Source organism: Falco rusticolus, chromosome 2, assembly GCF_015220075.1.
Source record: "Falco rusticolus isolate bFalRus1 chromosome 2, bFalRus1.pri, whole genome shotgun sequence".
NCBI classification, from domain to species: domain Eukaryota; kingdom Metazoa; phylum Chordata; class Aves; order Falconiformes; family Falconidae; genus Falco; species Falco rusticolus.
The window spans coordinates 121303526-121316339 of NC_051188.1; the positions used below are offsets into that span (position 1 = coordinate 121303526).

At 45.7% G+C, this 12814-nt stretch overlaps 1 protein-coding gene across 2 annotated transcripts; it reads right to left on the bottom strand.

The window, feature by feature from the left end:
• Nucleotides 1–1182: 1182 nt before the first annotated feature.
• On the bottom strand, nt 1183–12551 carry NIT2 (nitrilase family member 2). 2 transcript variants are annotated; one of them, XM_037378347.1, is made up of 10 exons: nt 12493–12551; nt 10451–10569; nt 7603–7723; nt 7394–7482; nt 5741–5834; nt 4684–4758; nt 4178–4256; nt 3436–3534; nt 2363–2418; nt 1183–1981 (listed from the first exon to the last, which is right to left on the bottom strand). In XM_037378347.1, the coding sequence occupies exons 1-10, from the start codon at nt 12509–12511 to the stop codon at nt 1893–1895; spliced, it is 840 nt and encodes a 279-aa protein (XP_037234244.1). In that variant the 5' UTR covers nt 12512–12551; the 3' UTR covers nt 1183–1892. The 2 variants fall into 2 exon arrangements, with proteins under 2 accessions (XP_037234244.1, XP_037234243.1); XM_037378346.1 differs by lacking the exon at nt 12493–12551 and adding an exon at nt 11476–11596.
• Between the last annotated feature and the right edge of the window lie 263 nt (nt 12552–12814).

The window sequence follows — 12814 nt, forward strand, 5'->3', positions numbered from 1 at the left end:
TTGGCATTTTTAAGTCAAGTGGTCAGCCTGTGAGAATCCTGCACTACTATAATTCCTCCAAAGGTGGTAGGTAGTTCTGCTCTGCTGCATGTGAAACGAGTATAGAGAGGGGAGGGAGCGCAGGGAGGAATAGTTCAGGAGAATGGATGTGCAGTAGTTGCTGTGATTTAAGCTGGAGCCCCGTGGTGGCCATCACGGATTGCTGAGTGTGCAGGAGGCACTAACCTAATGCAGGAGACTTGACTCAAATGGTAAATTGTTAATTCTTTTATATTTATTTTTCAACAAATAAATCTCATTTCACCTCATGCTCTGTGGCTTGTTTCTTAAGAGTTCCAGTACACAATGTACACCAAAATGCAGTGAAAAGTAGAGACCACAAAATGCCAGCTAAATAGATAATGCCACTGAGTGGAGTGGTGTGACCTGTCATTTCAGGGATTTGGTTTAATTTAACCATTAATTTTGCTCTGTAAAACACACACCTAGCTCATTCCAGAGAAGCCAAAAGAACAGTGGTGTTTTTTTTTTTTTTTAAAAGGAGAGCATCTGTGAGAAGAGGATGACTGAACATGAATAAAAAGGTATGGTGGTTTTGAGGGAGACCAGTGGTTAGCCAGAACAGTGCAAAACCTTGCCCACCTCAGGTGTTTGTATTTTGAAACCTCCCTTTAACCCCACTGCTTTCTCTTTGCTGCTGGAAAACCAAAAGCTTAGTGGTAAAGGCTGGATAATTGCAGTTGCTTCTTTTTTTCATTCCAAGGAGGGAAAAAAAAAAAGCATTTTGCAAATTCTTTTTACATTAGAAGTACCAAGGTGTCTTCTTTCCATGAAAAGAAAAGAAAAAACAAACCCAAAACTATACAGAATGCTAGGCTGCTTTTGCAAGTATTTTAAAGCTGTCTTTAATAATGAGTTTGTTAGTCTTCTCAGCAAGAGCAATAGAAATAAGGAGTGTTTCCCATGCAGCTGATGGGAGTTTGCCTTTGGCAGCAATAATGCATTTAAAAATGCAGCAATTCTAGCACCTGTCTTCTGGAAGAATGTGGGCAGGAAGACTTCATCAGTGTAACTGGTTTTCTAACTCCTTTTGCCTGACTCCCTTCAGCCTTTCCCGGTGAAACCCAGAATTCAAGCCCATTCAGATGTTGGGTTAAGGATGCGGTATATATAGAGCAAAGGTGTGGTGACATGCAATTGCTTTAATAAAACAGTAACCTGCATCACTTCAGCAATAAACAAGAATTGCAGTAAGGATAACTTTATATATTATATTTTAGGCACGACACATGAGCCAAAACCTGTTACAGATTCTTCTACAGTAGTAGTCCTGTCTGGCAGCTTCTTGCATTGTCCCAAGTCGTGCAGAGCAGAATTTGCCTTGTTTTGCTTAGTGTGTTACATTTTAAGCTTTCCAAGTTAGAACTTGGGTATTCAAGGAACTCTGTTAAGGCGCACACAACTAAGGATGGAGCTGGAAGAATCATGCCTCTAGATTATTCGGTAATTCACAGGAAAACTCATAATACCAAAGCTGAATTTGCAGGATTTCCAGAGAAAACAAGGTTTGCATTTCTATGTTCTACAAAAAAGCCCCCAGAAGGTAACTAAACATTAGCATTGATTTTTATGCATCACAATTACTGTTGTGTTGAACTGATTTCACCTCCATCTTTACCCTAGCTGTAAAATGCTACAAAATACTGAAGGAGATGCAACTTCTGTATTTGAATCAATTTTATAATTACACCACCAAGGTGGTTTGGTTTCTGATTTTGTTCTTTTTAACTGGCACATTTAGCAGTAGATTGTGGAACAACTACTAAGGGAATTCTTCCGAAGACAAAAGCAGGAGCCATTATGCCAACTGAGCCTTCCCTATTCACGCAGCTTCACTTTTTCATCTCTATGCCATAGAGATCACAGCGCTTCTGGCTTAAAATAGGAATTTGCTCACGTATTTCTGCAAGTTTCTTCAGATCTGCAGGGGGTGGGGAAGAAACAGCTATTAGAAAAGCAGTCAAAAACAAAAGCTGCTGACTTGCTCTGATGTCAGGCAGGGTAGCAAGGGGCTTTCGTGGAGAAGGGGGTTTGTAGGGCACCACGACTGGCAGCCAGGGCTGAAGGAAGCCGCAGCTTTGCTCTTCCCTAAGGCGGCAGCTTCCTCAGGAGTAAGGAAACTGGAAGAGTACAGTCAAGTGCTGCTTGTTCTTGCTTTAGTCTAGCAAAGCTGAAGGTATGCGAACACTGCATCATCTGTAACTGCAGGTGCGAGCCCACACACTTAAAACTGTCTCTTCTTCATCTCATGACCTGTACTTCAGAAAGAAAGTGGGGGGGGGGGGGAATCTTTTACTCTTACCTATATCTGTGTATATAACGGTTTCCTCAGCCCCAGCTTTGGCTATGACTTCACCCCTGCAGAATTGAGCACATTTGTTCACAGCATTAACACCGAGGTCTCAAGGCATCAGTCCAGTTGCTGCTGTTTGTACAAAGGGGAGTTCCTACCCTTGATGTCTACAGCTGAAGAAACAGGACTGTCCTAAAAATAACATCATAATTTGTAACTCTGGCATGATAGACATGGCTTCCAGGCTTCATCTATGGCACGTTTTGTGGGTGACATACACATACTTAACATGTTTCTGAAGATCAAGAATGGTGGTAAGAGATACTATGAGCACCAGTACGTGAGCAATGCCTCAAGGGGAAAGAACTTCCCCAGGGAGAACCATGTTTGGCAAGGACTAACACCTTCTCGTTTCAGATCCTGCTGGCTTTTAACAGGAGCACTTTCAACACTTATACCCTGCGTCATCTACTGAACGTTATTTACTGTGTCTCCCACTAGGTGTTCTGTCACTGTTTTATTCATATAACGTTAAAAGCTGAAGACATAGATAAAGCTTTTCGTTCTTTGCCATCATCTGGAAGAGAACAATCAGTAAGTTCCTTTGAAAGAAAAGTAACTGTCTGAAGATTTGGTCACTTTTACCTCCTGTGCACCTGTGTGACTTCTGCTTAAGTCAGACTAGCCAAGATGATGTTCTTGTTCTTTCTTATGTCAAAACAGTGTTGTTCCTTAAGGAAATGAAACAGTTTTGTGTAAGCTGTTCAAGGTGATTCAGTTCTGCACACAGAATTACCACAATGCACAGGATGTACAGACCAAACTTCAGGGGCAAGCTGAAAAGATCAGTAATGCTAAATAATACATACTGTTGAACTATTCTTAGTTTCTTTCTTGTTTTTCAGTCAGTTTTAAAGGATGATTTTGAGAATGTCAACTTAAGTCTCAGGTGCTTTATACCAAGCACTTGCAACGTTTTTAAGAGTAGATGGAAATATAAAGTAAATATTTTTATAAAATAAAAAAAACATTTTTTAATCAAGAAAGCGGTCTGTGTTGGGGGTGTGTGTTTCTGAACTCACCATGGATTTACTACAGTGCTGTGTCCCCAGGCAACATAGGATGCTTTTTCATCTCTAGCAGGAGATACGGTAGCTACGTAGACTTGATTATCAACAGCTCTGTTCACAAAAAGACAAGGGAAGCAGAGGGAAAAGTGAGTACAATTTTTTTTTATACCACCAATTAACAAAGCAGAAGAGAAAGAATTCACTCAGATGGCAAGATGCATCTCCTTCTAGGGAGGAGCCAAAACTGCAAGTGGTAGCGAGGTCAGAGAAAGCAGAGCCTGGAAAGAGAAGGCTCTAGCGCCTGCTCCAGAGTCAGGGGGTAGAATGAATTACATGTTCATTCAGTATGTAGCAAAGGTGATCGGTGCTGACCAAATGAATAAATAATACTGCATTCATGAAGCTCAGGGTCTATTTCTATCTGTAATTAAAGCAGTTCTCAAATGGTTATTGGCTCTTCCCCCAAGAATTTGTGTGAAGGCTGTTTAGAGCCATGGGGAAGAGGCCCTTGAAAGGGCGTGACTGCAGAGGGGCTGGCAGGAGGGAAGGATGAGCCTTTCCTGATTTTCCCCTTGGCAGCCAAGTCACGTTGGTGTCCCATGCAAGGCCTGGGGGGAGTGGTGTGGCTCCAGTGGCAGAGGGGCCCTGCAGCACCGCTTCTGATGCACAGCATCAGCTGGATCACAAGAAGGGTTCAGTTCCGCCTGCCAGAGCTCCCTCTGAACAGGAGGGTAAGCTCTTGCTGCCTTCTTACCGTCCCCTCTGTAGCAGCTCCCAGTGAGCTGGTCCTGTTGTCAGGTTAAAAGCTCCGGGATATATCAGCAGCTGGCAACCTTTGTTAAAGGAACGTTGGGTTAGGACATCGTTAAGGGAAAGGAAAGATGGTTTACCCTAGAGCGCCCGAGGTGAGGTTTCTTTCAGCACCTCCTGACCTCTGCCCAAAATGGAACCAGATGAAGTCTGTCCATGCACAGCAACTACTTAAGTCAGCCAAGCCCTGGGGCGCGTTACCAAACGTGGGGATACACCTGTCGCATCACTCCACCTGCAGATGTGTACCGGGGAGCGACTGTGGCGTTACTCAGGGGGGACAGACACTCACTGAACACCAAAGTCACGGGCACAAGATGGGTTTAGTGTAACCGGGCAAGGACTAGCGTGCCTGATGGCACAGACTGCCCAGCATGTACTGCCCTGAAACGGCCTGGCATAGCTCAGGCCTTAGGGCTAGCTGTGCTCCGTTAGGTGACCCAGCCTCACCTTGCTGTCCGTAGATTTGAGCCATTTCAGCAAATCTGATATCATAGCAGATGCCCAGGCCCACTTTACAGTATGCTGTTCTCAAAACACAAGAGACAACAGTCATTGCTATCACAAAAGCAATCACAAGACTCCCTGTAGCCATCCTGCCATCTGCTATTTTATGTGTCTCACAGTAACAAGCAGCTATAGCTAAATGTGTACCCTTTATCTGGAACAAGCACTGGCCATCTGTGGCAGAGAATTCATGCTTCATGATGAGAGGAAGACTATGAGAAGCAGTCTTACCTGCACTTTTAAATCAGCCATTTCCACAAAAATCATGTAATATCAGGTCTTTGTGTAATGTATTCCCCTCTGAGTTAGCTGTATGGTTTTCAGTTATTTTCTTTTCAAGGAAAGAAAGCACTCACTGCTCTTCATGGACTAAAGCTACCGTCACGTACTTTCTTACAGCATGCACGCTGCAAGGAGGAAAAACTGACCATGGGAGGCGAGACCCTTCGGAGCTCAGCAAACAGCAGGTGTTAGTTTTTCAGTGCTAGGTGGGGTGGGGGGAATAGGTGTCTTGCTTTTTTATCAGATGTGGTTGATACAAGAACATTGGAATTGGATTTGCACTTAATGTCTCCATGATTATATCATCCTCACATGAAACAATGTGCTGGTGTAGCTGCTTGCTGCATATATTCTTTTCCAAGCCGTGTTTTGTAAGAACCATTTTAAAGAGGTAACTGCTATAAAAAAAAATACAGTAACTTCTCTTTAACAAATCAATAGGACCGTTATTTATTAAGGGAAGTTCTATGATGCATCTTCAACTCTTTTTACTCCTCTGTCCTCTTGCAATCACATTGCTTTTTAAAAGTTTCAGAAGTGACCCATGCACTTAGAACAAACTTAAACTACATTTGCCATGGCTGTCAAATACCTAATGTAAACCTGATCATTGTCTAAAAATCCACTGCTGGGGAGGAGGAGGGGGAAGGGAACTCCAGAATGACTGTACTGTTATTGTGGTAGAGCTCCTTAAAGAGAGGGCTTGTCTTGTACTCACGAGTATCGAATGTGGACAAACTATTCCCTGGACTCAGTGTTTCAGACTCTTTGAACTGTATCTTCCCAGGAACGTTAATGTCAAACAAATGAACCTGTAATTATAATATGATTAATAACAATTTCTCTGCTTGCTATTTGTGCCTCCTATTAGGCACGTGTTTTCTAGTTAGCGTTACTTAGATTACGCTTTTGTCAGGATCCTAACTAAACGTTGCTTAAGATTGTGAGATCATCTAAAGATAATTTAAAGCAGTTTTCTTCTTTACAGAAATATACATGTCTAAAGTTATTTGGTAAAAAAAACCCCAAAGGCCATTTTAAACATAGAAACCCTGTGACCCAAGTGATGCACATATCAAAAGCTTATGTTGCTTACCAAACAGGATGCTCTGTCCTTCTCCCATGCAGTAATAAAAAGTAATTAAGAATAGCTAAGAATATAACAATTAATTTGTAGTACAGCTCTGTATCTTCTTCTTGGAAAGAATCCCTGCAGAATTGCTAGATATCATCTAATGAGTAATTTTGCAAAAGAAAGGATACATACAAAGGGTCTTGAATTATTCAGGATGATTTTAGTGTATTAAAGCAGGTGATATTTTCCTCTCTAAGATTTGAGTCCCATTCCTGCAAAACTTCAAGCAAATACCTTCGCCAAGTCATAAAGTTCCCATGACTTCAGCTATGCAGATGCCTCTTAGCCCCTGCAGACAGTCTTTATCTCTCCCTGGCAATGGAAGATTCTGTTCCTGACCGGAGCTTCCTAATAATGCAGCAGATTTTATATTTTTCATTCCTGTTTACACAGTACAAGCCTGCACTCATTCTACAAACAACTAGTGTGCTTGCAGACTGGTGTGCTGTGATGGAAGGAAGGCAACACAGTACTTCAGAAAGTGATATAATAGTATAGCTAAGTGTAGAGTCAGTTAACAAAATAAATTAATACCCACACCCCACAGGTATTCTGCATCAACTCGCTTATTCCCAGTAACCTTGTGTTTTCTTTTTTGTTGTGGTTTTTTTTTCCCCACCATGAAAGAAATAAGCTGTTGTTCACCTAAGGAATGATACCTGTATGCACAGTCAGATGAACAGAAACTACACCTTGCAGTTATGAACAGGCAGTAGTGCCTCAGAAGGCACAGAGCAATATCTGGGTGGAAGACAACAGTGAGCAAGTGTCAGACACAGCTTAACTCTGGAACTTGGACTTGGGTTGTCTGCACTAACCATACATACAGCACACAAAGTATGTAAAGAACAGTATTTATGACAACAGAAGGGCTAAATCCCTTGGGAACCTGAGGGAAAATCCTGATCCCACTTAACTAGCACTATGTTTTAGACCTAGACCAAGGTACACAGATAAGTTGGATCAGGATTTACTCCTTACCACAGTTTTCGCAGCATCTGGGAAAAGCCAATTATATCTTCTGCATTTTATCATCCTTACCCAGAACAAATTTATGACCACCTTTGGAAGGGGTGTTTACATGTCCCAAATAAAAGTTACATGCAATTTTACTGACAGTACACAGCTTACTAGTAAAGCAAGATTGTACTAATTCACATCACCTTTAGGCACAGATTAAACCATTTGCGCACCACTGCTGAGAAGCCTTTTAATAACAATGTTCTGCCCTCTTACCTTCCTATGCTTTGCCAACATAGCACCGTCAGGCCCAAAGACAGTACACGTGTTATACAGCTTTCCACCATCCTCTTCTGGAATGGATCCTTTGTAAAGGTGAGAACAAAGATTTTGCCCACTGTTATTACATGGAATTTTGATCCGATGGCACTAAAAGACATAGCCTGTTTTTCCCTTCAATGAGACTGTCACTAAGAGTAAACTACCTCCAACAAGATATATGCTGCACTCCTTTGCAACTTCTGAGAGCTTTTGTGTTGACTCCCCAGGGATCTTCTCTGCATAATCCTTAAAGTACTGGGTTCCATATGGAGAATTAAAACATTCCTAGAATTAGAAAATAAAATTACATTAAAATCTAGCAACACCACTGCAAGGAGATGTACTTGACATTTCAAAATCCTCTCTATCAATGTTCTCATACAATCTTCAGTTACACGAGTTTAGTTTACAGGAACTCAATAAGCAAATCTGAAAATATCAAGCGGCCATAACAATTAGATAAAATGCAGCGGGTGTGTCAGTGTGAACACATGCCAAACAGAACAAGAGCTAGGAGTGCCATGCAAGCTGCAAGTAACAAGGCTAGCACATTTATCAGTCTAGACTTAGCAAGATCACAAGGGATGTTCTCATTGGAACAATGAGCCAACTTCTACCCAGCTCATTTGACTAGTTACAAGCTAAATAGATCCTCTCAAAACTGAAATGTGCTCATGCTCGTCCACAGCCTATGATTTCTTCAGTTTTAAGAGGACCTTTGCAAAAGCATGCATTTTTCAAAATTGCTTTTATGCTTTTGCTAAAACAATCCTTTAAACACCATTTCCACACAACTGAACAATGTCTTCTGTCCTAGGCTCTAGTTACAGATTTGCTATCCCTCAGAACCAGGCATGTGATCGTTACACAGTAAGATTAATGGAGCAGTTTAGATGCCTGAACTAGGTGGCTAGTGCTATTTGAGATGCTCAGGATATCCAGAACTTCGACTCTGCATTATATTTGCCAGCTCTGTGAAAAGGTGAGACATGCCCCCCATACACACACACTTTTTTGTCCCCTAAAGGAATGCAGCTGAAGGTCACAAACAGGCTATCAAACTCCTCAAACTCAAGTACCAGCTCCTACTCTTCGGCAAGTGATTCCCAGCTCAAGCACCTGCCTTGACTGTTACCTTTGCTCACTGCAAGTTGTAACAAGACACCCCTCCAAAAAAAAGGAAAGAAAAAAAAATCAAGCTGTAAACAGCACAATAAACATTTATGCCTTACCTGCTCAAGCATACTTTTTAACAACTGTAGCAGATTCTGCCGAACTGGAATAACTGAATGGGTATGTTTTGCCCCACATACAGACTCTGGGCCAACAGGTGCTAGCTAACCCACAGCAGCATTTGTAGATGGAAAAAGCAGGAAGGGAAGTGTCTGCAGCCTGTCAAATGAGCTTCCTGGCCTTTGAAAGTTGGACTGAACTTCAAGGAAATGAAAACAATGCCAGCTGCCTCCACCTTCTTCTTGCCACTTGCAGTGGCAATGCAGGTGGTACTAAACCCATGGGTTCAAGAGAACAGGCAGAGCTCTGTGCGAGCTGGCAGTGGCAGTGCATGGGCCTGTTCATAAATTGATGCTGATACAAAACTACAAACCGTCTGCACAAGATCACCTAGCCCTATGCTCTCCAAAGTGGTAAGAATACAGGGACAGATCTTTGAATTGCATTCTATCGATTTCTAGATCCAAATGGAGTATGTTTTTATTCCTTTATCCATAAACATTATGAACTGTTTTGCTCACGCAAATTTTTCCTGGTTCAGAAATTAAAAAACTTTAAGACACCAGGGCTAACATGTCACAGGAAAACTGCCATATGTCTCTGCAGAGGTGTAGATCATATAGTCAGTACAAGTTCTGTTCTTTATGTAGTGCGAGTTTAAAAAAAAAAAAAAAGTGGAGGGATGAGAATATTTCATGCCCAACATCTTAAAGCCAGAACAAAATCTACCTCCCAGAAGTCTGTGAAAAAACTTGTCCTTGTTTGACAAGTTTTACTCTAAAAGCATAAATTATCATTGGCAAAGTGAGTATCTCATCTAAATAGGTCTGGAAAACCAGTGTTTGTACACATGATGAAACTAGCAAATAATAGATAATCTCAAAGTAGGCGGCCCAGCCAGAACAATCAAAGGTCACATTTGCAACCCACGAGCTGCGCTAGCACAGAGGAGCTGGGAAGGTTGCTTAATGCTCCGCCTGTGATGGTAGGAAGGAAAACATTCTGTGTGTAAAACATCCAGACCAAAAATTCACCCAGAGAAGAACTCTGCGCTCCTGAGTCAGATGCTGCAGGGCACAGGGGCAACAGATGTAACCCCAGGAAGAGGAAAAAAGCTCAAAGCTGCACTGGGAAGGTCACCACGCTGCCAGCACACTCATCCATGTGAAAATTCAGCTGAAGTCCAAAAGGAAATCAGAAATGTTCAGTAGTTTTAAGTGGCTATTTACGTTCCCACACAAGGCAGTCACCACAAAAATCCACAAAAATGTGTTTTAATCATAATCCAGCATCAAAATGACCTGCTGGGAACATCTTAAGTCTATTTTGTCTCTCATGTACTATCTAATCTTGAATGATTATAGCAAAGACAGTCACCGTATACCTGTTCTCTTTCCTCTTCATATCAATATTCTTTAGTTGAAAATCACCTTTCCCTACATTTCTAGCATAGAAGGCTCCTAGCAAAGGTTCAAACTGCAGTGTCACTTCTGTGAATTCAGAACCTAGTAGTGATGGAATGGCCTGGGACTTAAACCAGCAAAAACTTAACCAGAATCCTACACCACAAAAAAAGACAACCTGCTGCTTCTTTTTTTGCCTTTTTTTTTTTTTTCCTTCTTAAGTGTGCTGCTAGATAGAATCCCTGGGTTTTTTTCTTGTCTGGAGCCTCACACAGCACCTAAGCTATCCTGAGAGAAACAACAATGTATAATACGTTAGTGACACTAAAAAGAGGTTTCCAAGAGAGGTGCTAAGTAGACCATGATCTTTACTCACAGGTAGAGCCACAACTTTTGCTCCTTTAGCTGATGCTTCTCTCACCAGTCCACAGGCTCGTTGAAGGTTATCTGATTTAACAGCAGATACATGAAGCTGAATAAGAGCCAGGCGGAAGTCTAATGCCAGAAACGAAAAAATTGGTCAGCAGAATTCCCCCAGGAAAAACTCTCCAAAATGTGAATTCACTGATAAGCATTTAACAAAATAAATATATTAACACATACACAAACTACTTCTGACTCACTTTGCAGTTTGTCTATGACTCTGGAAACAGTTTCTTAACAGAGTGAGGACATTCAAACCTAGGCTCACTGGTGGGAACCACACACCACCATCCCCCTGCCCAGGCTGAAGCTCAGAGCTCATGTGTGAGCAGCACCCAGCCCCGGCAGCACCCACCCAAGTTCTAATGTCAGGAGTTACTGCGTGACAGAAAGGCAGACCACCAGCCACCCAGGCCTGCTTCTCCCCTCCCCACTTGCCACAGGCTTTGTGAGCCTGCCTTTTGCTGCAGCCATCACCCCATGAGCACCGCACACCCTCAAACACCACTAGCAAACTCGAGCGTTGGATAATCCCCAAAGCACCACATACAGCAATAGTGTGCTTGTGTCCCTCAAATCATACCTAGCCTAAGAAACGGCTATAAACCCCAATAACGGTAACATCCTTCCTGATCATTTCTTCACAATTTGGTTTCTAGCTGAGAGCCAGTTGCAAGTGTTGCCAACACGCCTCCAGCGTGGCTGAGCAGGGTTTGTGTCTGCAGGCTCCTGGAGTACGCAAGTAGAAGGGATCAAACCAAGTTTTGTGTGGACCCCTCAGACTGCCTCCCATGAATCCCCTGCTGCCTTGGGACTAGGAAAACACATCTGCTCAGGCACAACTGTCTCCCTCTTTTTTTTTTTAATAAAAAAAATAATGATTTAAAAAAAAAAAAAATTAAAAAAAAAGTGCTCTAGCTTCGTAAAGAAAAGTATCCCTGCTTCAAAGCCCCTCTCTTCTCTAGGAAACTTCCGTACCGCACAGTCGAAGACCACTACAGGGTACAGAAAAAACTGCAGCACCGCCGCGGCGCTGGGGCAAAGGGAAGAGGGCTGCAGGCGAGCTCAAGGCAGGACCGAGCATCCCTCTCCTGCTGCTGCAGCGCCCGCCCCAGCGCCCCGGCACCAGCCCCCGGGGGTCGGCACACCATCAGCCCCCACCCCGGCACCAGCCCCGCGGGTCGGCACACCATGAGCCGCCCTCGCCCGCGGCTGTCCCCGCCGTCCCCAGGGGCCGGGGCCCTCAAAGAGGTCGGACACGTACAGATTTATACTCAGCATAAATTCACTGTTCAATAAACCAAACAAAACCCGGAAGACCAACTGCCTGGGCAAAGTTTAATCAACCCTCCCGCGCGCCCGCAGCCAGGAGGCCGTTAATCGCGCTTCCCCGGGCCGCAGGGCTGGAGCCGAAGGGGAACGTCACGCTCGGCCGCAGCGAACGCGCCCGCAGCTCGGTTCGGTACCGGCCCCCGCGGGGACACGGGGTGGCGCGTCACCCCCGCCCCCCCCTCCTCCGACGGCCACGGAGCGCGCGCCGGACGCCCCCGGGAGCCCAGCATGGCTGGCACGTGTCGCCGCCGCAGGCCGCCGAGGGGACCGGGGCCGCCGCAGGCCGCCGAGGGGACCGGGGCCGCCGCAGGCCGCCGAGGGGACCGGGGCCGCCGCAGGCCGAGCGCCCGGGCGGCCGCCGCAGGCACCGGCCTTATCCCGCACGCCCAGGGCTCCGGGCCGCACCCGGGCTCGGGCTTCCCCTGCGGGCCCCCCCTGAGGCCGCCTCAGAGGAGCGGGCGAGGGCCCGGCGGGGACAAGCAGGCGCACGCAGCGCCTCAGGAGGAGGCGGCAGCCCCCAGCTGCACGCAGCGGCCAAGGCCCGGGGCCCCGCCAGAGCAGCGGGCCCAGCCCCGTGCGGCGCCCTTCCCCACGCCTGCGGCCGGGGAGGGGGGGAGGGGTCCGGGAGGAAGCAGCCGCTACCCCGCGCCCGCCGGCACTCACTGCCCATGGCCGCCCGCATCTCGGCGGCTCCCGCCGGCCCGGCGCGTGCGCGGGGCGGAGCAGGGGGCGGGGCAGGCCGCGAGGCGGCGCGGTGTCGGCAGCGCACCCGAGGCCCCTCCCGCACTGGCCCGGCCCCCCAGCTCCTCAGGCCGCGCCGCTCCCGCCAGCGGGCCGCTGCCCGCGCGCCTTCCACAGCCTCGGGCCTGCCAAGAGCGTCTTTTATGGAACTTTGTGGAATTTCGGTTCCTGTTGCGTACACGGAGGAGCCTCCCCCAGGCTGACAGCGCACGGCAGCAGCGGGGGCCCAGGTAACCCGGAGGTG

What these genes read in the sequence shown, in the direction of transcription:
- NIT2 (XM_037378346.1), bottom strand. Translation starts at nt 11,581, where the DNA reads ATGCTCGGTCCTGCCTTGAGCTCGCCTGCAGCCCTCTTCCCTTTGCCC. An exon ending in TTTGTCCACATTCGATACTC is followed by an intron (nt 4,759 to 5,740) that starts GTGAGTACAAGA and finishes TTTTGAGAACAG; the next exon opens with CATACTGTAAAGTGGGCCTG. An exon ending in TCAAATCTACGGACAGCAAG is followed by an intron (nt 4,257 to 4,683) that starts GTGAGGCTGGGT and finishes CCTTTAACAAAG; the next exon opens with GTTGCCAGCTGCTGATATAT.